This window comes from Seriola aureovittata, chromosome 9 (genome assembly GCF_021018895.1).
Source record: "Seriola aureovittata isolate HTS-2021-v1 ecotype China chromosome 9, ASM2101889v1, whole genome shotgun sequence".
In the NCBI taxonomy this organism is placed as follows: Eukaryota; Metazoa; Chordata; class Actinopteri; order Carangiformes; family Carangidae; genus Seriola; species Seriola aureovittata.
The window spans coordinates 4,160,513-4,182,706 of record NC_079372.1 but is presented as its reverse complement, the minus strand read 5'-3'; the positions used below and the strand labels follow the sequence as shown (position 1 = coordinate 4,182,706).

At 40.3% G+C, this 22,194-nt stretch overlaps 1 protein-coding gene across 1 annotated transcript; it reads left to right on the top strand.

The window, feature by feature from the left end:
- Nucleotides 1-464: 464 nt before the first annotated feature.
- gnai3 (guanine nucleotide binding protein (G protein), alpha inhibiting activity polypeptide 3) lies at nucleotides 465-20,928 on the top strand. The gene is made up of 10 exons (XM_056384493.1): nucleotides 465-548; nucleotides 3,162-3,482; nucleotides 12,798-12,840; nucleotides 13,251-13,392; nucleotides 13,519-13,676; nucleotides 15,347-15,475; nucleotides 16,525-16,654; nucleotides 18,013-18,166; nucleotides 19,027-19,234; nucleotides 19,804-20,928. Exons 2-9 carry the CDS (start codon nucleotides 3,365-3,367, stop codon nucleotides 19,215-19,217), a joined length of 1,065 nt encoding a protein of 354 aa, XP_056240468.1. The 5' UTR covers nucleotides 465-548; nucleotides 3,162-3,364; the 3' UTR covers nucleotides 19,218-19,234; nucleotides 19,804-20,928.
- The last annotated feature ends 1,266 nt before the right edge of the window (nucleotides 20,929-22,194 follow it).

The window sequence follows — 22,194 nt, the reverse complement described above, 5'->3', positions numbered from 1 at the left end:
TGTATTGCTTTTCAAATATAAATCTTAAATCTAGTGATGGGAAAAGATGAAATATGAATAAAGACTAACAGTTGAGCAAAGAGGAAATTTGTGTGTGGACTGTGTAAATGAATACACAAAAATCCCCTTAATCTTTCCTATATCATAGATTACAATGTGTCTCTGACGTGTTTTGTAGGTAAAGTTTCAGTTGTGGCATGTACTAGCAGTTGTTTCGTTTCACCAGAAACATCCAAACAGATTCCACCATCAACCAGCATCACCCATCCCCCCCCCCCCCCCCGAGGCTCTTCCACTGTTTTTTTTCAAATCATCCTAATTTTCGTACCCTCTCCTGTGCTGCTCCCCATCGGACAGAGTGACTCATAGCTTTCATGTGGAGCCGGGGAGAGCGCCTCCCACAGCGCAGGGAAACGGCTGAAACAGCCTGACCTTTGTGGTAGGCTACAACACACGCAATGAAGAGTGCTCAAGGGACAGATCCCAGCGTCATGTCACTCCAGAGGGTCACTGGGTGCACGGCGCATTCATTCAGCGGACAGGTTTGGGTGTGTATTGGTTATTCTTTTTTTATTTAGCTGTGATCATCTCAGACGCCACCAACAGCAGCAAAAACAAGAACACGAATGTTTATCTGTGAGTTTATGAGGCCGTCTGCAGTGAAAAGTCACCGGATCACAGATGAACTCAATAACATGAATTTCTCACTTACTTCCAAATCCCGTCTTCTCTGAAATCAGCTGTTTCCTTGGTAACCTGAGCGGATGACAGTGCTGAGGGGTTTGTTTGGCAGGAGGAGCAGGAGGAGCAGGAGGAGCAGGAGAGCTGTTTGGAAAAAAGAGCAAACTTACAGATTACTGAATTTAATGACAAACACTCTGTGGACTTTCAGGGGGTTTTGATTAGCTTATTGATTAATTAGCCAGCCGCAATTAGCGATGCGATTTTGAAATAACTTTCCTGGTGTTGGAGTTCAATTCCTAAATCTCCACCTTAGATATTACATGTTGTTTTTCTTATGTACATTTACCTCATGTATAATATAATTTTACCACTTTCAAATAAGGCACCCGTGTAAAGGGTTTATAAGATGTAACTAATGGCTTTAATAATGCTTAAGAGAAAATTTACAAATGCTTTCTGGATCAGTTATAAAAATATTTTGGGTTTCTTTCTGTTGGTCATAAAGCATTACTGCCACATGGTTGTATGTCTCCACAAACCAGTCCTGTTGCAGTTTACATGCATGTTTGCAGAATATTATGATGTCTCAGCTGACCTTTGACCTTTTGAACATAAACTTTTATCACTTCATAATTTTATCCCGTTAGACATTGGTGTAAAATTATGTCATTATCATTTCGTGATTTCTTGAGTTATGGCCAAAAACGTGTTTTGTGCAGTCACAGTGACCTTTGACCTTTCACAACGAAATTCTTTATTTTATTCTTTTCATTTCCTCTGTGCTCTTCTATTAGTACAAATAAATTATTAGTTCAGGTGAATATTTGTGAACATCTCAGGTTATGGCTGTAGCTGGTGCAGAGGCACAAAAATGCTTAAAAAGTTGTAATAGAGCATAAAATAAGTACATAAATATGAAAAGAGTACATAGCACATTGAGTTTGATCTGGAAGGTAAGTGGTCATACAGTCTTCAATGAAAGGCTTATAAACTTTCTATAAAGCATCCGTTTTCATGATTAAGAAAGGCCTTCCAGTAGTTACAACATATAAACCCTTAATGGGGGAGTGGTAGCAATATGATTTATAGCTGTATTATCTTTGGTTGTCATCAAACAGAAAGATGTAACAGCTGTACAAATAAAATATATTTTATATTATATATATGTATTTAAACCTGACGTTAAAGCAAATGCAGAAAAAAAAAGGTCTATATTTCACTGCCGTTAGGTTTCCTTAGTAGTATGATGTTAAATCTAAAGGTGAAACAATTAGTCCATCAACAGAAAATTTGTCTGCAACTATTTTGATAATTGATTAATCATTCTGTAATTTTTCATGCAAAATACCAACTATTCCCTGGATCAATCTGCTCAAGTCTGAGGGATTCACCTGCTTTTTCTTTCTTGTCATATATGATCATCCTTGATGTGTAGAAGCCATCTGAAGACAGAAGACAGCACCTTGGGCTTAGAAACTGTAATATTCTTCACTATTTTCTGACGTTTTAAACACAAACGGTCAATCACCAATCAAGAACATAATCAACAGATTAATCAATAAAGAAAATAATTGGAAGTTGCTTCCCTAGTTAAATTGTGGCTGTATTATTATCACAATCAACCTTTTACCCTGCAGCAGAATTTACAGTTGTTGTACAGTTACAGCTGTTTGTAGGGTGGCTTTTTGTTCACAGGTCTAGATGTTAGCATCAACACAATGGAGTACAGTTCTGTTCACCCACCTCCACGCTGCCACTTGATCCAATATGAGTTGTGGGTTTTAACTTAAAGGTGACAAACAGTTAAACCTGTGTAAAACTAAAGGAATAAAAATTGATATCTGACCTCTTGGCTGGAGAAATGCGTCGTTTTGTGTCTTTGTCTGCAGCCATATGGAGGTCAAACATGTATTGCAGGATGAAATCCACAGCTGCAGTCCAGCTGTGAAACCACTGGGGGCGCTCTCATACCACACAAAACTGCTGCTCCGGTCACAGTCACTGCACATGAGAGAGAACTGCAGAAAAAAGCCTCAGCTTGTTTTAAACTACTTGAAACTTAATTTCACTAAGGCTTGTGAGAAGTACATCGATGTGTGGACGACTTTTTATGTTTTATGCTACACTTGCAGAAAGTGTCACATATCTGGTGGTTTTTATTGGCGACTACATTTCCCATCAGCCCTGTGGGGCGCATCAATTTTCCTTTTTCAGTGCCGTTTTCTTGGTTTGCAGCTGGATCAGCTGAATGAACGCGCGACTGCGCAGCTGCTTTCATTCTTATGGGAAAAAACCTGGTGTTATCATTGTGTTTTTTCTTGGAAAACGCTGAGTTTTTCAGACACATTTCTACATGAAGTATTTCTCATTCTTCCTTTTTAAATTTTTATTTTCTTCTGTGAGTCTAAACTTCTGATAAGTTAGATTTTTTTTAAAAAAGAGCTCAAAACATCAATTTGTGGATATTTTTGTCGCAGGTATTTAAGCAGCTGTTTATGGACTGAAACTGTGGCTGTGCGTTTAGTTGGACTGACGAACCTCCGCTGCCAACGCCTTTCCCCCTCTCTCCGCTTCTCTCCGGCTGGGAAAGTTCAGCTCTCATCGACCCAAGCGCGTTTCCCTTCAACTCATGAACTGCTGAGACCACGACGCGACACTGATAAGTGCTTCGAGAGCAAACATGGGCTGCACGATCAGCGCCGAGGACAAGGCTGCAGTGGAGAGGAGTAAAATGATTGATAAAAACCTGCGGGAGGACAGAGAGAAATCCTCCAGAGAAGTGAAACTGCTTCTGCTCGGTATGAACTATATGTTTCTGGCTCTCTTTAATGCATTGAATCAGTTCATTTTCACCCTTTCACAGCACTCTTTAGTTTATATGACTCCACTCCTTCTCCTGCTGCTGCTGCTGCTGTTGGTTTAATGCAGCTGTGGCTCATCATCTCACTGACAGAACTTGCAGAAGTAAACCAGATGTTGATGGTAGGGGGGGCAGATGCTCGTCCTTCGCTGTGTCGGTGCTTTTCTTTATGAATTGTTGAAAAGTGGGGAGTGTGTGCTCAGAGACGACTACTTGTTGACATGTGTAGTCACTTGTCATAAAGCACGTTGTAACTCACGCAGGCCTGTTTAACTTCAGACTTTACCGCTGCTGGGAAATGCTGACCCTGGTCAGACTGTTCTGGGTCAACAGCTTCAAGGATCTGAGCGCCAACAAATGAAAAGGAAACGCTTGTATCTGTGTCACAGCAAATTCTCCCAACTGAGAAAATGGAACTAAGTAATGTTTGAAATTTTTAGCCAGACTGCAACAGCCAGATCTATAATCACAAATGTTCCTGACTGACTGACTGAGTGATCATATTGTCACCAATAATTAGCCGAATGACTAAGTTGGAGTTTCCCCATTGGGTGTTGCGTTGCTCTTTCAAAATTAATTGGTGCAGTTTGTATAGAGTGCTGCAGTTGCATTGTAGCACTTCCAGTCCCCTCCTGCTGAAGTCTGTGGGTTTTTTGAATGGAGTTGTGTCTGAAACCACTCACGCGTTCCCCCCTCCCTCCTCACTATCCAGGGAGTTCAATGTAGAGGACTATACAGTGAGCTCATCGGTAAAACGAAAAAACACTTTGGGACACTACTCTGTCTGTCTGTCGGTCTGTCTGTCTGTCTGTCTGTCTGTCTGTCTGTCTGTCGGTCTGTCTGTCTGTCTGTCTGTCTGTCTGTCTGTCTGTTTTTCTGTCTGTCAGTGCAAGCCGTTGCATGATGGTATATATTGCTCGGTTAGTGACCATCGGTTGTATACTTTTCATGATGCATTGTGGGATACTATCAGTCCACTATATAGGGTATAATAACTGTCACTATACATCCAGACAGCACTACAAAATGGGGAACTGACTATATAGTGGACTTTGTAGGGAGTAGTGAGTGATTTCGGACACAACCTGGTTTTTTGGTTAGACACCTGAAGTTCAAGACAAGCTCAACACATTTTCCTGTTTTATTCTACAACATAAAACATGTCAGTAACATGTTGTGGAAATTAAATCATGCCAAGCACGTCCTCTTTGTGTTTACAATCACGATCTCGCAAACGATTACTTTCTAAGAGCGAAGGCCTTTGTAGAAGAGGTAAGAGCATTAAATCAAACTACAAGTTCGCATTAGCTTTTTACTTCTGGCGATTGTATTTAGGCTTTAAATATCATGCCTGCAGCACATTTGTTGCTAGATTTTTGAGACTTTTTTCAAATAAAACTACGTATAAACCTAGTATTTAGGCTGGACCATGTACCGGGGCCAACTGTGGGCCGAGGGCTACGGGCAGTCACCTTGCTGCCCTGGTTTCATTGCAGAACAGAGTAGCACTTCCAGTTCACTGAGCCTTACCTCCATTAAGGCATATAAACTACATTTATTACATGTACCATTATTAAGCTGTGACAAACCGAGCGGAGAGAGCAGGAGAGTGGGAGAAAGAGCGAAGCCATTGGTAACTGCTAAGCTAAAGAAACTAGCAGATCTGAATAGCATGTGAACAACAGAAAAGCAGTGACTGGAAATTAGACGTTTACTGTGGCACATCAGCACAGCCGTAAAAGTCCTGTTAAGAAATGAAGGGTTTCTGTCCTAATGCTAGATGGGTTTTAATTTGAATCGATTACAGGAAGTGTTGAGTTTGTATGAACACGTAATGCAGTAACTTTAACACGGCAAACGGTAGCAACTGAAAACAAGACTTTGTACTAAAATACTGGTACGACCAATTATACATATCACACAGAGGGAATTTGAATTAAAGACTTCCTTTATTTGGTAATAACACAAGTCTGCAAATAAAGGCCTGTTACCTTTTGCAGTTGAGGTAAATAAAGGCCCCAATCACTTTTTGAGGAAATACAGTGCTTGAAAACTATTGTGGATCCCAGACGGAGGCTTGAAGAAGAAAGCTATTCTGTTCTACTGATTTTGATTTGAGTTTTCAGGTTGCTGTGATATGTATTACTCTTCATTGGCCCTAGTAGTAGTTATTAGTCAGTCCTTTAATTGAACTTATTTTAGACTTTGTTTGCCATTAAGCACTGCGCTGGTTCATTTGAGGGAGTTCAGTCTCCCTGAAACAAAACTTCAGTTGCTTGACACCTTTGTCTTCCAGGTTCAGTGTCGTGACTTCTCTTTTGTCCAAATTTCAGCGTCCACTCATGACGACCACTGACTGTCTGTAAATGCACTGCCTGCTGTTAGATCTTAGTGAAACACACTCAGTGGTAATAACACTCTGGGTGTGGACAGCATAGATGTGCCCAAGGGAGTAAATGCCCCCGGTCCAGCAGAACTCAACACTTTTATGCTCCCTGCCAATTAGCAGTAACTTTGCTCCAACTGAAAATTTCTTGTGCCAGTTTTCAAAAAGTATTTTAACTCCGCATCCTGTTTTACAGCTGCAAATGTGTTTGTTTATCCACTAGAGCAGTAGTTCTCAGCAATGTCTACATTTGACCCCTCATCACATGTTATGGCCTTAGTGTGCACGTGGTTTGTGAGTTTATGAGCAGTGACTTTTCCTTCTCACTTTCATCTAATTTTCATAAGAAAAAAAGGGAAATTTTCTGCAACATTTTTTTTCTCTTTCCCCTTAATCATGTGATGACCCCTCAAATTGATGCAGACCAGACTATATAAAACATATGACACATATCTGGCACAATTATAACATGAAAAAGCTTCACTAAAACTGTCACAGTGCCTCCCCGACCCAACCCTGGTTTGAAATATTTGAGAACTCTGTCAGAGGAACTGCACCCATGTGTTGAATTTGAAAGTTTCAGACTTTAGAAAAGACTAATGAGACAAAAATGGTGTTACCCTTCCTGTAGTGTTGAGAGGCCACTATCAAAATCTTCGAGAAAAAACAGTCATATTTTGTGATGAAACATATAAAGACGACAATATCTAGAACTTTCTAAATACATTTTATTAGAGTTTGCTAAAAAAAAATTAATTGTTAACCATAAAATCTACAAACCAGTGTCAGATGTGGTTGGCTGCACGTACCGTTAGCATCATTAGCACAGCTGGGCGTCTGGCATGGATGTATTAATACATCCTTGGCGTCTCGGGGCATCTTGCTCAAAGGCCCCTAGGCTAATTTATTTGTTGGCTAATTAGCTAGTTAATGAGCTAAGCATAACAAGCCATGTATGTTGAGCACAGACGCTACAGATACCTGCTAATTTGTGCTAATACATAGATAGAATAATACTAGAATTTCAGTCATCTCTGGAAACAGGGGTTAAGACGTCCTTGCATTCTGTTGGTCAATTAACTGACAATGATTTTTGCATGAACAATGCTTCAGAAGGCACCAACACCACATACAAAGTGACTTGAGTGAGCTGAGGTGATGCCTAACAGACAGCTAGCGGCTAGACACAGAGTGGCCAGTCAACTGTGACGGCCCCCACATGTCACTCAAAGCGGCCACACCCTCAATTATGTATAACTTTGAGCCTTAAAGTGATAGTTCGGGTTATTGGGGTTGTGTCAGGTACTGATCCATAGTCAGTGTATTACCTGCAGCTGATTCGGACTCAGCACACTCCCAGTTTAGAGAAGCAAAATAAAAGCTAATAACAATTTAAATATTCAAAAGAAATTATCTTTTGATTCTGTATTGTAAAACCACCCTGTCAGTGTTGATACTGTTTAAGGGAGGTGAGAGGTTATTTATTTATTTGATAGGGATAATGCAGTTTACCATAGTTTCAAAACAGGGTATGGGTATGGAACACAAGTAGTTTATAGCTATTGCTAATTCTTGACTCCTGCCCCTAGTTGGGTTTTTACTTATGTAATGGAATTAAAACAGTCAATGGCAAAAACAACACAAAACATACAACACAATTGATAATTATCTACAATTAGCTAAAATACACATGTACAGTCTAAAAAGAGACAACAGAACAACAAGCTGCAAATAGTCAAACAAAAACAATTAACAATAGATACAATTGCCTAGACATGAATATAGCTCTGGTTAGCTTTTAGCCAGCACAGAACTTTTGCTGTAAAGGAATCTATGTCTGGAGTTAATTTGATTTCAGTTGGTCATGTGTTCCAGAGCTGACAGCCCTTTGTGGAGAAAGCTGATTGTCCAAATTTAGATCTACAATGTGATATTTTACAGTTGCCATTCACCACACACCTAGTTACTCTGTTACTGTGAAGCAAAACAGTAAAGTTACAAGCTGAAAGATGTTAGAGCACTCTGTAGAGCTGAGGGGGACTGCAGAGATGATTCTCTGTTCACCACTACTACTATCCATTGTTAATATAAAAATATTGTCATCAAGCTATCAAGCTTTAACTAAAGCTGCTCTCTGAGCACCTTGGACTAACAGATTGTCCTAAAATAAAAAAAGTGAATAATTACATACCCACATCAGTTAAGTGAAGTACAGAGAGGTACTGAAGATAGAATAATAATATGTAATAATAGAAATAGTCTAAACAGCTTGGGCAGCATCAGCAATGTGTTTCCTCCAAATAGTTTTTGGTGTGAACTACATGTTTGTTCTGATGTACTGTTGTAATGCAATGCTCTTCCTTTTGGTTGAGACACACTTTTTTTGTCACATGGTATGTTACACAAGACTCTTAAAAATAAAAATTTCCAAATGAAACTACTCAGACATCTGGTGCTATAGAGAAAGGTTACTCAGACCAGCAGCTGAAAATAAACTGTGCATCGATCGACCAGAACCTTTCACTGTGTTGAGTCCTCACTCACATGTTTTCATTTTTCCTATAACCTGACATTGTCATATAACCTGATTAGAGATAACCTGAAACATGTTACCAGGATTAATGAGAGTTCAGAGTATTTAATTAAATGGATGATTCCGAGCACAGATGCAGCTATTAAATTAGTTGTTGAAATGAAATCATCATTACAAAGCATGTAGCCGCTCTTTCTGAAGAGATTGCAACATATTGGTGGCACACAGTATAATGCACAGAAGGCTGTGCCTCAACAAGTTGCATCATCGTAACTGACCATGAAGGATTTCCACATTGCAGACATCTTTGCTCACAGTGGAGGGTGTTTATTGCCCCTAATCTCTTATTATTAAAAGAATCAGTCATGGTATGTCCAATGCTGACAATGGCAATTTGCTAATTTGCTGATTTTGACTGATGAGCTGTATCTGTGTGACACAGATGGTATTCGTGATTTGTTATGGAGGGATGAGTGCTGTGTTAGGTAGGACTCACATCACAGAAACACATTGAACTGCCATGTTGGTAAATCTTATGAAAGTTTAAAATTCAGTAAAGAGATTCAAAAATAGTCTCCCTAAGAAATCCCATGTAACTGATTTATGTCTCAACGGTAATCACTAGAACCGGAACAACAGTATATTAACATTTCCATGTTTTGCAGATCTCCAGATAATGTGATTTATTTATTTATCCTTTAACTGTTTTCCTGTTTTTTTTCTTGTTGTTTGTGTTCTGGCTCACATTCCTGATATAAGCATTAATCTCACAATGAAAGGCATCTTTCCCATCAGAGGGCTTATGCTTGCAGGGATTTTTGCACCTTAATCGAGAATATATGGCAAAACAAAACCCTGTCAGTAAATCTGCTTGCTACCATTTCAGAGCCACTAGTGTCAACAACTCTGAGGTGATTTTTATCAAACTGCTTGGACAATTTCCACAGGATTTCATTGTTTGTTGTGGGGAAGATGAGCTATTTTAAGTAGTTTAGCCCTGAGCAAAATGACAGAAGTGAAAACTCAAATAGATTTTACATGAAGTCACAAAGATGTGGTTGCCGGATCGTTTCAGCAAGGATACAGATGAACCCTGATCTGTGAGGAGTCGCTTCAGGCTGGTTCGTGTGGTGGTGCAACATCACAATGCAGCCTAAAATCTCATGGTATGGAAACATTCATTTTCAAATCCTGACCACAGAGTTGAGGGGGGAAGCGATTTTTCCAGGCAGTGCCCACCACTCCCTGTCTGTGCTGGAACAAGAGAGTTATAGGGGAAAAACAAAGAGGAGTTCGGCTGCTGTTCTTTATACAGAACCACAAAGCTGGAGAGCCAGCGCACCCTTCCAATGGAAATGCTCCCCTGTTTGACCACAAACAGTGATTCATAAAAAATCTGCATTTGAGATTCTTGTTAAATGAGGCTTGGTTTGGACGACTCTGTGAATGCTTGTGCAAAGTTGGTTTGTGAACTGGCAGCAGGATACAGTTGATAATCAGCCAAAAAATGCCATGAATGAGAGAGTTGGTGACTGACAGAACTGAGGAGAGGGATCAACACGATTTGTCCTCTCCTCCCTGTCTGTGCGAGCGGGCGTAAATCTCTTTTACTGGTGACAGCTTAACCGAAGAATTCATGGAATTAATTCTTGTTGGCCAGCCATCTGAACACATTACTCTACTGTAAGCCTCCTTGACAAAATTCATCTGCTAAAGATTCCTGCCTGGCAGTGGGAATGTGTCCCGCCACCTTTTCTGGGGAAAAAAATAATGCTAAGAAGAAGAATATGTGTATTTTGAAATATTCTTCCATTCAGACTTGTTCCTGGCTGTTTTGAAAAAAAGAAGCAGGTATCCATATTGCAAACATGAGGGGTTCCTGATAATTACTGTGGTTGTATTAAGCAAAAGGAGGCTCTACTTCCAAACTCAACCCAAATGTTTATGGAAATAATTTCTCACCGTTAGTCTGTTTGACATCTAACGTTTCATGTGCATACATGCTTTAATGCCTCTTTAATTAAACTCCAGCTATGAAAAATATGATGATTCCAGAGAGAGCCAACTAGTGGCAAAGTGTCAAAACACAAAAATCAGCTGTGCTGACGATTTGTCCCAGAGGCCGACTGTGGTACTGCAGCCCAAAAAGCATTTTCCTCCAGGCCACCATTAGTCTGTAAACTGTTGAGAACATGAAATGCAGAAAATATGAAACTGGAGCCAGAAGATGGTTAGCTATCTAAGACCGGAAAACCATAGACTGTAAATGAAGATGGACGAGCCTCTGTGACGTCACCCACAGGTTTCTGAAGAGCGGTCTTGAAGCTCAGAGTGAGCTGCTCCATCGTCGCCATCGTCGCCAGTATCTGACTCCATCAAACTCCTGGCTGATCCAGAAATGGGAAAAGAGGAGCAGCGTGACTTCGGTGCATGTCGGCTTGTGGCAAGGGTACGCTCATCCACCTGTCACTCAAAGCGGCCACGCCCTCAATTATGTAAACTTCATTCACCCCCTGTACAGTTTTCATGAAGGAGGAAATTAACCGTAGAGACCAAAAACAGTTTTTTGTACCAGGCTGTAAACATGTTTATTTCTGCTGTGAAGTTGGACATTTTAACTATGGAGTCCATGGAGACTGACTCACTGTTGGAGCCGGACTCAAGCGGAAATTCAAAGAACTTCCTTGGAGGGTGCCGCTTGGTTGAAACAGATGTGTAACAAAAATGAAATGCACTTTGGTTTTAGTTTGGATCAAACAAACGATATAACCTGTTAATCAGTGACCTTTAGAGGTGCTAGCTGGCTAGCTGTTTGCCCTTATTTCCAGTCTTTAGGCTAAGCTAAGCTAACCAACTGCAGGCTCCCGCTTCATATTGAGGCAACACATATGAGAATGATACCAATCGTTTATGAATAAGGAAGTGAATGAATGTATTTCCTTAAATGTCAAACCGCTGCTGCTTTAATATTTATAGACCTTCCGCAGAGCCCAGACATTTTGATGTGCTGATGCCAACTCAGTGTAACGCTTATGGTACGGTGGAAACACAGGCCAAGTAACGCAGAAGAAAACCCGAGAGAGAGAATACTTTTGTGTCAGTGATTGTGAGTGATGTTAATGGAAATGAATAGGTGCAGTATCCAGTTCTTGTAGTATATCCATGTGGAGCAGAACTATTCATTGATTAGTTGCTCTAATGTCGTTCTTCTGTTCAATGGGTGATCTCTTGGGTGCTACAAACAAAGACTTTGAAGACGTCACATTTATCAAGTTACACTTACAGACCAAACAATTAATAAGGAAGCTAATTAAAACTATTGTTAATTAGCTCTTTGCATCCATGGTTCCAATTAACACCATTGGCAGTGTTGGAGAAGGTATCTGCGTCACTCCTGCTGTGAATGCTGATGGTTGTTTAAGATGCTTTGTTGAAACGGCTGAAATAGCAGGAAGCGACGGGTCCTTCAGTTGATGTTCCAATACCTTTGATAGAAGGGAAGTAAAGGCAAAATGAAGAATCTTTCTGACCAACGAAATCTGCAGGTGGCACATATCCACATATTTCAATGAGGTGGTGAATTTGAAAAAGAGTATTAATATTACACCTGGGTGTTTTCTGATATTTGCTTCTCTGCGCAGGTTGACAACACTGAATGTTGTGTTGATGAGGTGCAGGTTTGTGGTGTTTTTATGTCTCCTCTGCTATCTGTCGCCCAGAGCAGCGTGATGTCTGGGATTGTCTCTCCGGTGGAAAAACACAGGCCCAGCCAGAAGCGTGACAACTGTTTCCTGTTTGGCTGACTGTCACAGAGATACTGTAAAGCTTCCTCATGTGAAGTCATTTTCCCACTCACTACCAGTTTTGCTAACGGGAGCTTTTTGAGACTTTAATTGTACTCTCACTTCCTTAAGAGGTGTCCCCGCCCATCACTATTTCCCATGATTCTCTCTTTGACTCTTGCACCTCTTGGTATGGTATATACACAGTGGTTTAGGTGGGCAGCTGAGAAGTGTTCATACACGCAACCTGCTGACTGGTGCATCAGATCATCATGCATCACTGCAGCATGCGAGGAAATACCTCATTACTGTATACATTCCCTGAAGCTGCACAGGTGCCATTGAGATTCATCACAATGCCGCTTTTTCTTAGGTGTTTTGACGTAAATATAATGAACACTCTATGATGCGATGATTAAATTACGGTTAGGAAAAGCTGATCCGTTGCCCATGTGACAGGAGTCTGAAACTGTGATTTTATGTGCTAGCGTTTCTGTCGCTGCTGTCATTCTTGGCTTGTGGCCTCATATAACTACTGTCCCCCTTTTACAGGCGCAGGGGAATCTGGGAAAAGCACAATAGTGAAGCAGATGAAGTAAGTTCCATCCATGATAACATTGCACATAACATTATATCAAACCCATACATCCTGTAAGAGACGTTTTTAAAAACATATTTTTGCATGATGCATGAGGCTCTTTCCCAGTTTGGGAAGCAGAGTAGGAGCCTCATTTTGCTCCGCTCAGGCAGAGGAGTAAGCACCCTTTTTCATAACATGTTAAACAATGGGCACAGAGGCCAGTCGTAGCCTGGCAGGACCTGAATAGACTCTCCCAGTTCCCACATTAGGCATGCTGCATGCTCACTGAAGCTCAAATTCCAGCACTAATGACAGTGAAATGTTTCAAATCTGTAATTTGTCCCACATTTGTTAAAGCCATTGTCCACACTGTCAAATATTTATCTGGACTCTAAAAGCCTGTTTGGATTTTGTTTCTGTGTCAGAATCATTCATGAAGATGGCTACTCAGAAGAGGAGTGCAAGCAGTACAAAGTGGTGGTGTACAGTAACACCATCCAGTCCATCATGGCCATCATCAGGGCAATGGGAAGGTTAAAGATAGATTTTGGAGACGCTCCACGGGCGGTAGGCGAGCTCCACTCAGTCTAAATTGAAATGTGACTTTCAAAGAGCCACATCCTCATTCATGATATGAATCACCACAGGAACAATTTTATATAATGACAGCAATTATCTTCCTTTGTTTGCCAGGACGATGCCCGCCAGCTGTTTGCCCTGGCGAGCTCGGCGGAGGAAGGAGTGATGTCGGCAGAGCTGGCCGGTGTGATTCGGAGGCTGTGGAGCGATGGCGGAGTTCAGGCCTGCTTCGATCGATCACGAGAGTATCAGCTCAACGATTCTGCTGCATAGTGAGGCCCCCGTTCCCTTCTCTACATACAGACCCCTACACACTTAACCAAGTACCAGCTACGGGCTTATTAAACAAGCCAATTTACAGATGACAGCGTTGAAGGAAAAACAGCTAGTATTTATTTTGACTTAAAGGGGAACACTGCTGATTTTAAATGGGTAGTTCAGGTTATTTGACGTGGGGTTTTGTGAGGTAGTCATGCATAGTCAGTGTGTTACCTGCAGTAGATTCAGGTCAGAGAGAGGCAGCAGGGAATACAGTGCACCAGCAGAGCGATGTGCTGCTGTGCTCGAGGCCAGCAGAAAAAAACGTGTTTCAGACACTTTTAAAAGACGCCCACCGAAACAATCCAATATCCGTTTAAATGTATGCTTCATGTAGAATATTTCCAGCGTGTTATCTTCCCATAAACAGACCTTTCCTTTGGTACTACATTTATCTCAACCGCTGAACTACCGTATTCCTACGCACAAGCGCACCAACAGCGAGCACCGTACTAGGCCACAGCCGCAGGTCAGCTGAGTGAATCAGAAAGAGCCAAACTTCACTGTGTTTTGATGAGAAAATAAACCGCTGAAAATATTCTACATGAAGCGTACATTTAAACAGACATTGGATTGTTTCGGTGGGCTTATATTAAAAGTGTCTGTTTGTGATGTAATTTTAGTTTTTAAGTGCGACTTTAAATCAGTGGAGTACTGTTTTAAAACCGAAAGTGTGATGAGATCATTTCACCACCTGATTCTACGTCAGCTTTCGTGAAGATTTCCAATGAACCAGGTGCCATTTTCTGGATAATAAACACAGGGTATTACTCTGTTCCTGAGGGAAATGAAACTGCTTTGACAAATTATAGTGAAGTTTGAAATTGCATCATCCATCAAGCTCTAACTCACACACTGACGTATGTCGTGTGACGTAAGACTATTCTTGTAATATTGTTTTCCCCCGTCACAAGGAGGGTGACATCTTTGAGCACTTCTCCTCCTTCATGTCTGTGATTTTTCCACCAGAACAAAAAGGGAGGCAAGATGTGTCTTGTTCTTCACAATCTTGTGTCAGCTTGTAGTACAGCTTGTTGCATTCCTGAAAAAGGAGAAACTTAAAACTGCTAAATATTTCTGTCCACTTTCTGCTGTTTAGATCTCACTTTATTTAACAGAATGGTTTCAGTTACTAAATATAGTCCAGTCTTTCATAACCAATTAGGCATGGATAAAGCCCAAGGTTTTCTGTCTGTAGCGTTTATATCCCACTCCTCCTGACAGAAAAAGTAGCTTAGTGTGAAGGACATGTTCTTTGTTTTGAAAACAGCCGAGCTGTCATGGCTCTTTGTGCACCTTGTCCACACTATAAGACAAGAGGAACCAGTGGAGTTAGTCTGTTTTTACTCAACCTACAAGGAGCCAGTGTTTATCATTCACCAAAGTATAAGCCCATATTTAGTATCATTCTGTGGAGTCCTTGGGTGTCTGAGTGCAGAACAAGCCCTCCTCATCACCAGAAATAAGTGTCCAAAAAACATTTTGTTGCTTTGCGATATTTTGTTGTTTGTTGTACCGTCAGTCTGCCGGATAATTTTACCATGTGCTGTTAAAAATCCCACCTGTGCTATTCGCTGTTATCTGCGAAGTTCACCTTCATATGTCCATGTTCTCTGTCTCTCAGTTACCTGAACGACTTGGACCGGATCTGCGAGCTGAACTACGTCCCGACTCAGCAGGACGTGTTGCGCACGCGTGTGAAGACCACTGGCATCGTGGAAACTCACTTCACCTTCAAAGATCTCTACTTCAAGTTAGTACAGCTGCAGTCTCTCTGCTCACGAACGGCCCCGGCCTCAGGTGGGCTGTTTGTGCCATAAAAAGAACTTATAAAGCTTTTATGAGCAGCGAGGGCCTGAGCTGCATTGGTATCATATGGTGTCATATTTATTTTCATTATAAATGTAACACAGTGATTCCCAACTTGGCGGGAATTAAGGTGAGATTATTACTGGGAGCACTGAACAGCTTAATTCTGCTTCACAAAATTATGTTAATTTGTTTTTAATTTTTTGCTAGTCTGTTTATTTGTGCTTGTGAAATACTGGGTAGATTTACCTCATCACATGGAAAATTGTGATAAGGGACAGTTTTCCATGTTGTTTTCATTAACTAACAGCTGATAATCATGACAGCTATAATTACGACTGATGTAATCGGATCTTAATTGCACAGACAGGTACGGCAGCAGGTCATACTCGGTTGTCTTCATACTGTATGCTTGGCTATATCCATGTTGGTTATTCTCCCGCTTGTCTGTGAAGCCGTAATCTTCCCCTCATCATATTAATTAATCTTGTCGTATATTTCTTGACTGATGCACCTGCATTTTGGTCGCAGAGGATTTGGCTTCGTTACTTATCTCATGTTGCTTTAAAAATCCTGATTATCAAACCTCTTTTATAACTCACGAGTGCTGCTGACTGGCGTTCAGCCTAATGTGACCTGCCTTTGTGGCAGTTAATATAATTACACCGCTTCAGTCCTTTATCATTACTTTGTCTAGCTCCTGTACTTATAAATATTGGTGAAACATTAACTGTAATAGCCTCCCTGTCCTGCCTTTGTACCCCCATAAGAATTGCCCAGGATCTGGACTTGTGTAATCACTGAATTGGTGCTGAAGCACACGGCGTTCTTTCATTTCATTTCTGTGTCAGTTAAACGGCTCAGTATAGATTCAGTTCACCTCTGCGGGCCTCAGGTGGAGACACAAACATGAGATTACAGAGTGACGTCACCAGCATACTCCGTGTGTGTGTGTGTGTGTGCGTGTGTGTGTGTGTATGTGTGTGTCCTCAGGATGTTTGATGTCGGGGGTCAGCGCTCCGAGAGGAAGAAGTGGATCCATTGTTTTGAGGGAGTCACTGCCATCATTTTCTGTGTAGCGCTCAGTGACTACGACCTGGTCTTGGCTGAGGATGAAGAGATGGTAAATGAAGGAAACTTTTTTTTCTCTTTTTTTTTGTGTTTTTACGAATAACTGATACCAGATTGTATATTTTCTATTGAAAAGTATTCAGTTTTTTCACAGCAGACATTTTGACTTGAAAAAACAGCACAGGTGTTACTAATAACAATAATGATGGCTCTGTATTGTTTGTGTCCCAGTAAAATATGTGAATACAGCCTGATGGTGCTGACAAAGACACTACAGTACTTTTTATGTCTCCGTGCCGGCGACGGCCAGAGCCGGAGGCATATTGTGTTTGTGTAATGTCTTCTGTCCGTCCGTCCCGTTCTCGTGGACACGATGACTCAGTAACGCCTTGACGGAACTTCTTCAAATTTGGCGCAAACATTCACCAGGACTCAAGGATGCATAATTTCAAATTTGGTGGCCAAAGGTCAAAGGTCACAATACACAATTTGGCCATAACTCAAGAATTCATGTTAATTGTGACAAAATTTAACACAAATGTCTAATAGGAAGAAATGTATGAAGTAATTAGTAAGAAAGTAAGTAAGTAATTTTACATCCAAAATGTCAGAGGTTATCTTCACTGTGGTGATATAATGTTCTGCAAAAACACTTTTCTAGCCATTATTCAAAGCCATAACTCAGGATCGGAAATCCTTCGATTTTGGTGGTCAAAGGTCAAAGGTCATGGTGACCACACAAAACACGGTTTTGGCCTTGTGAATGCAATCTCTCTGTAACTCCTTGAGGGAATTTTTTCAAATTTTGTAAAAACGTTCACCTGGCCTCAAGGACGAACTGATTACATTTTGGTGGCTAAAGGTCAAAGGTCACAGTGACCGAGTAAAACATGATTTTGGTCTTGTGAATGCAATTAGATTTTGATGGTCAAAGGTCACGGTGACCTCAGAAAACACTTTTTAGCCATGACCCAAGACTTCACGCAGTAATTACGCCAAAATGTGACACGAATGATTAATAATTTATATGACTCTGGATAAACAGGGATGTAACCTGAAACTAGAGTGGTGGAGGCAACCACGAGGCGGTAATTCTAGTTTGTACTTGGATTCACCCAGCCCAAGCTGTGTAAAATATATTTTTGTTCATCTGTATCCTGTACAGTCCCGTCCTGAGACACATGGTGTTTCATTTAAAGAGAGCCTTTTAAAGCACCATGTGTTGTTCTATATCCCAAATTCACATGGATTAAAAACCACAACCCACTAAACTGCACCACACTGGTCAGGTTTTGAAGCGCACCCCAGGACCCTGAGGTCAAAGCAGCTAAATGGAATCCAGTGTTCATTATATTATTGATTACTTTGATTGGTTTTGATGGGTAAGTTCACGCCTGATCTCTTCCTCAGAACCGTATGCATGAGAGCATGAAGCTTTTTGACTCCATCTGCAACAACAAGTGGTTCACGCTCACCTCCATCATCCTCTTCCTCAACAAGAAGGACTTATTCGAAGAGAAGGTCAGCAGGAGTCCGCTCACTATCTGCTACCCCGAGTACTCCGGTGAGACAAACTGGTGTTTTAACGATTTAATGAAGCTTTTCTGTGATACTGTCAGATTTTGTGTAGTCGCTCCGTGGGTGTAGTGATCTAAGGCAATATTTATTTATCTATCTGCTGTATCTGAGCATTGACTCCTTGAAACTGTGTAATCATGCTCTCCATTTATTTTACATAGGATTTAGTTTCACTAGTTGTTCCAGTTGGACAAAGTAAAGACAAAGTAAATCATTTTATACTCAAATACACTCTCTGCAAAGTAAGGAAGGTGCAGCCTAACACTCATAATTTTCAGTTTAATAATAATATACTTGCTAACAGGCTTTTCTAATCTCCATGGTGGGTCCTGACAGTAATATCTATTCAAAAATCTGCAACACGAGAGATTGTGTCACGCTTCATCGTCTTTAACATGTCAGTGATTATCGCTGTCGGTGTTTCTACACAAAAGTCACACACAGAATGAAAAATCATTAATAATGAGAGTCTCTGTTTGTTTTGCTGACAGTTATTTTTCCACTTTTGATTTAAAAAAACAAAACAAAAAAAAACAAGCCTGAAGCATCATCCATCAGTAGCATGAAGAAAAACCTGCATCAAGAGAGAATAACAAATATTGTTAAAAACTGAACACTTGAGATAAAAATGCCTTCTTTAAGGACTGTTATTAATTGTAGCCGCAGGAAAAGGGCTACAGCTGGTCACAGATTAATTACATCAGTGTATTAAATACACACTGTTAAAAATAAGATGAGCTGAACTGTTTTCCAGAGATCACAAGGGATTGCTTCATATAAATTACTTTTTTTGCTGCTCATAAGAAAACTAACAAGCTAAGCTTTTTAATTCTTTTGTTCCTGTAGGTGGGCACGCATATGAAGAGGCAGCCGCTTATATCCAGTGCCAGTTTGAAGACTTAAATAAACGAAAGGACACCAAGGAGATCTACACCCACTTCACTTGTGCCACAGACACCAAGAATGTGCAGTTTGTGTTCGATGCTGTCACCGACGTCATCATCAAGATCAACCTGAGGGAGATTGGGCTCTACTAAAGCCTCAGGCCCTGCAGGTCAGCACGCCGACTTTTCATCTGCGGTTTAGAGTTAGACTGTTGCATCACCCCAGAGACAAAAATCAAGTCTATTAAGTGAGTGACTCTTGGGACGACAGTGTCAGCCTGTTGGGTCCACTTTGGTCCAGAGTGGTAGTTTTGCAATAACAATAACTGTGATTATATGATAAAATACAGAAAGATACTTCAGACAGACGTACTTCTAGCTTACAACAGCTGTTATGCCTCTGCGCTGGCGACAGCCAGAGCCGGAGGCGTTTTCAGGTTTCAGGTTTCAGGTCTGTCCGTTCCATTCTCATGGACACAATATCTCAGTAACGCCTTGAAGGACTTCTTCACATTTGGCACAGACAAATTTTCTATTATTATTTATTATATATTATATATATTAAAGATTATACTGATTATCATCACCGTTATAAAATGGAATGAAATGTCCATAGCAACTTATGATTAAACATTTTATGACATTTTTAGGGGCACTGTATTCGCAGTGATGGTGTCGTGTGAGTTTGTTAATTTCCTGTAGCCATAGATATTAATGATCATTTTCCTTTACCCTGCAGGTGTCAGGAGAAATATCAGGACTTCTGGGCTGGTATGTTTTGTCTGCAGAGAGCGAATAGGAAAGTATGTGTTACTAAGGACTGAGTTGTCGGCCGTGCAGCACGCAGGACCTCAATTCCAATTCCAATCTGGGGACTTGCTACTATGATTCTTTTTGTCTTAATATATTTTATGATGCAGAGCATACTGGGAGGAAGTGATAAGTGGGGGAGGCTTGTGAAGTGATCGCTGTGAGTTCATGTGGAGTCCTGTCATATTTAAGACCTTTGACATCAGAGGGGCTGGCAGGTAAAGCCCCTCTGATGTCTCTGACACATTTATAGTTTGTCTGTCATCTGCACAAGGACCAAAACAGACGACTCATTACTGCATTACACAGTTCCACAGCTGATATGGAAATTCTATTCACTTTTTTGTGTTGCATATTCTCTTAGCTGTACGTCTGTATCACATTGCTTTTATTGAATATTTGCATTTGTAATATTCTATTTTAATTTTGAGCTGCAATTATTTAGTGTTTCCACTTTTGGATGTGTGAGTAGCTTTCATGTATATAACGTTACATTTTGGGTCTGGGATTAGTTAGCAAGAGTCTAATGAACTCAGTAGCAACATTGCTGTCTGCACAGTTATTTTAATTTTAACTAAACCACATTGTGTTAAACAATATTTTTTTTATACTTGAGAAACATCAGTGCAAATCAATTTGTGAAGGGAGATCTTCATTTCTGTTTTTGAATATGACTAATTTTATTCACTCACTGTAGGTCAATGTAGAACTCCTTTTTTTCAAAGTAATTTTTTTTATCTTGTGGATTCAGTGAAGAAATATAAACATTTAAAACATAAAAAAGTGGGATAGTTTGATATGGCCAGAGGCTTTATTTGGGTTCTTTGGCTGTAGCCCTCACATTATACTGAGGAAGTCCGTTGCTGATATGCTATGTGCTATGCTTGGGCTGGAGTAGAGCACAGTTCGGGTTAGATCAGTCACTTCCTGCACAGAAAAGTCCTGATCGCAAACTTTCCCGAAGGTTATGAAGGTTGAGAGTTTAAATGTATAGCTCACTTTAAGTTTCTGCAGTTGTACTGGTTCATTTAACGTCATTAAATGATGGCACAAAGCTGTCTGGCCTGTGTTCTGATTACAAGAATAAACCAACACCAAAATCTTGACTACAGGCAACACCAATCAGATGTTATCTACTGTGAAGATTTATAAAGGCTTATGTCTCACCTAAACAGTGCAGAGAAGTTGGTCATGCAAATTGGAAACAGTATTTTTAGACTAAGCCAAAGACTAAGTGTCTTCCAGCTGCTGCACACACCGCAGCTCTCCAACATGTCCTTATTGTCTTACCTTGTATGGGTTCTGTGTAAAGTATGAAACTCCATGGGAGTTCATTAATGACAAGAGTGATTACAAAATAAATTTAAACTGTAATTAATCTACAACATCAGAGCAGACAAAAAAAAAAAAATGTTTATATTGCCAGTGATATTGTGTGTTTTATCTGCTGTCAACAAATGTCATGAAAAGACCATAACCAACAGTGTATTAGTGTGTTAGTGTGTTAGTGTGTGTACTGAAGGTGTAAAACCTTTTAAAACAGGTCACAAATGTGTAGGTTCTTTTTATTTGGAAAGTTTTTAGCGAATGTTACTCAAACAGGAATAAAAAGTGAATTTTGTTTGTTTCCAGCTACAGATTTAGTCCAGTGAGTATTTATGGCAGCAGAATAGTGTATCTAGGATCAAGTCAAAATAAACTACAACAGTGTGGCTCACTGATGTGTTTTTAATAGTTTTTTGACAACAATGGAGCTCTATGACACAGAGGAATAAGCTAAACCAGGCTTTGTCTATACAGGCAATAGTTGGATCAACTCATTGTTGATTTTGCTCTTTCCATGGGGTTTGTTGACACTAACTATTAAGTGAACTTATGAGACTTATCCTTTAAAATTAGCTGGCAGTTCACTCTGTGGTTGAGAATTTTAAAAGCTACTCTCTGGTTCTGAAGCCTCACAGTACACAATCATACTTACTGTGAACAAGGGCAGACTGAAACAATTTGACTCTATCCCAGGCCACCTGGTTCATGTAAAACACCAGACCACTGATTTTGTAGGCTAACCCTATTTGTTGATGTAATGGCTACCAGACTAGTTATAAACTTTACCACTATTTTCATCTGGGAGGATAAATATCCACAGTACAAAACACAAGAATTTGGGCCTGACCAACAAATGTGAATACATTTTCAAATATTAATGTTTTTTTTAAACCTTTTTTAGCAACTGCTTGTTGTAGCAGCTCCTCTGAATAAGGGGCTAATTAAAATCACATGACTGCTCTCTGGTCTTCACTGTTTGGATAATGATTCTATT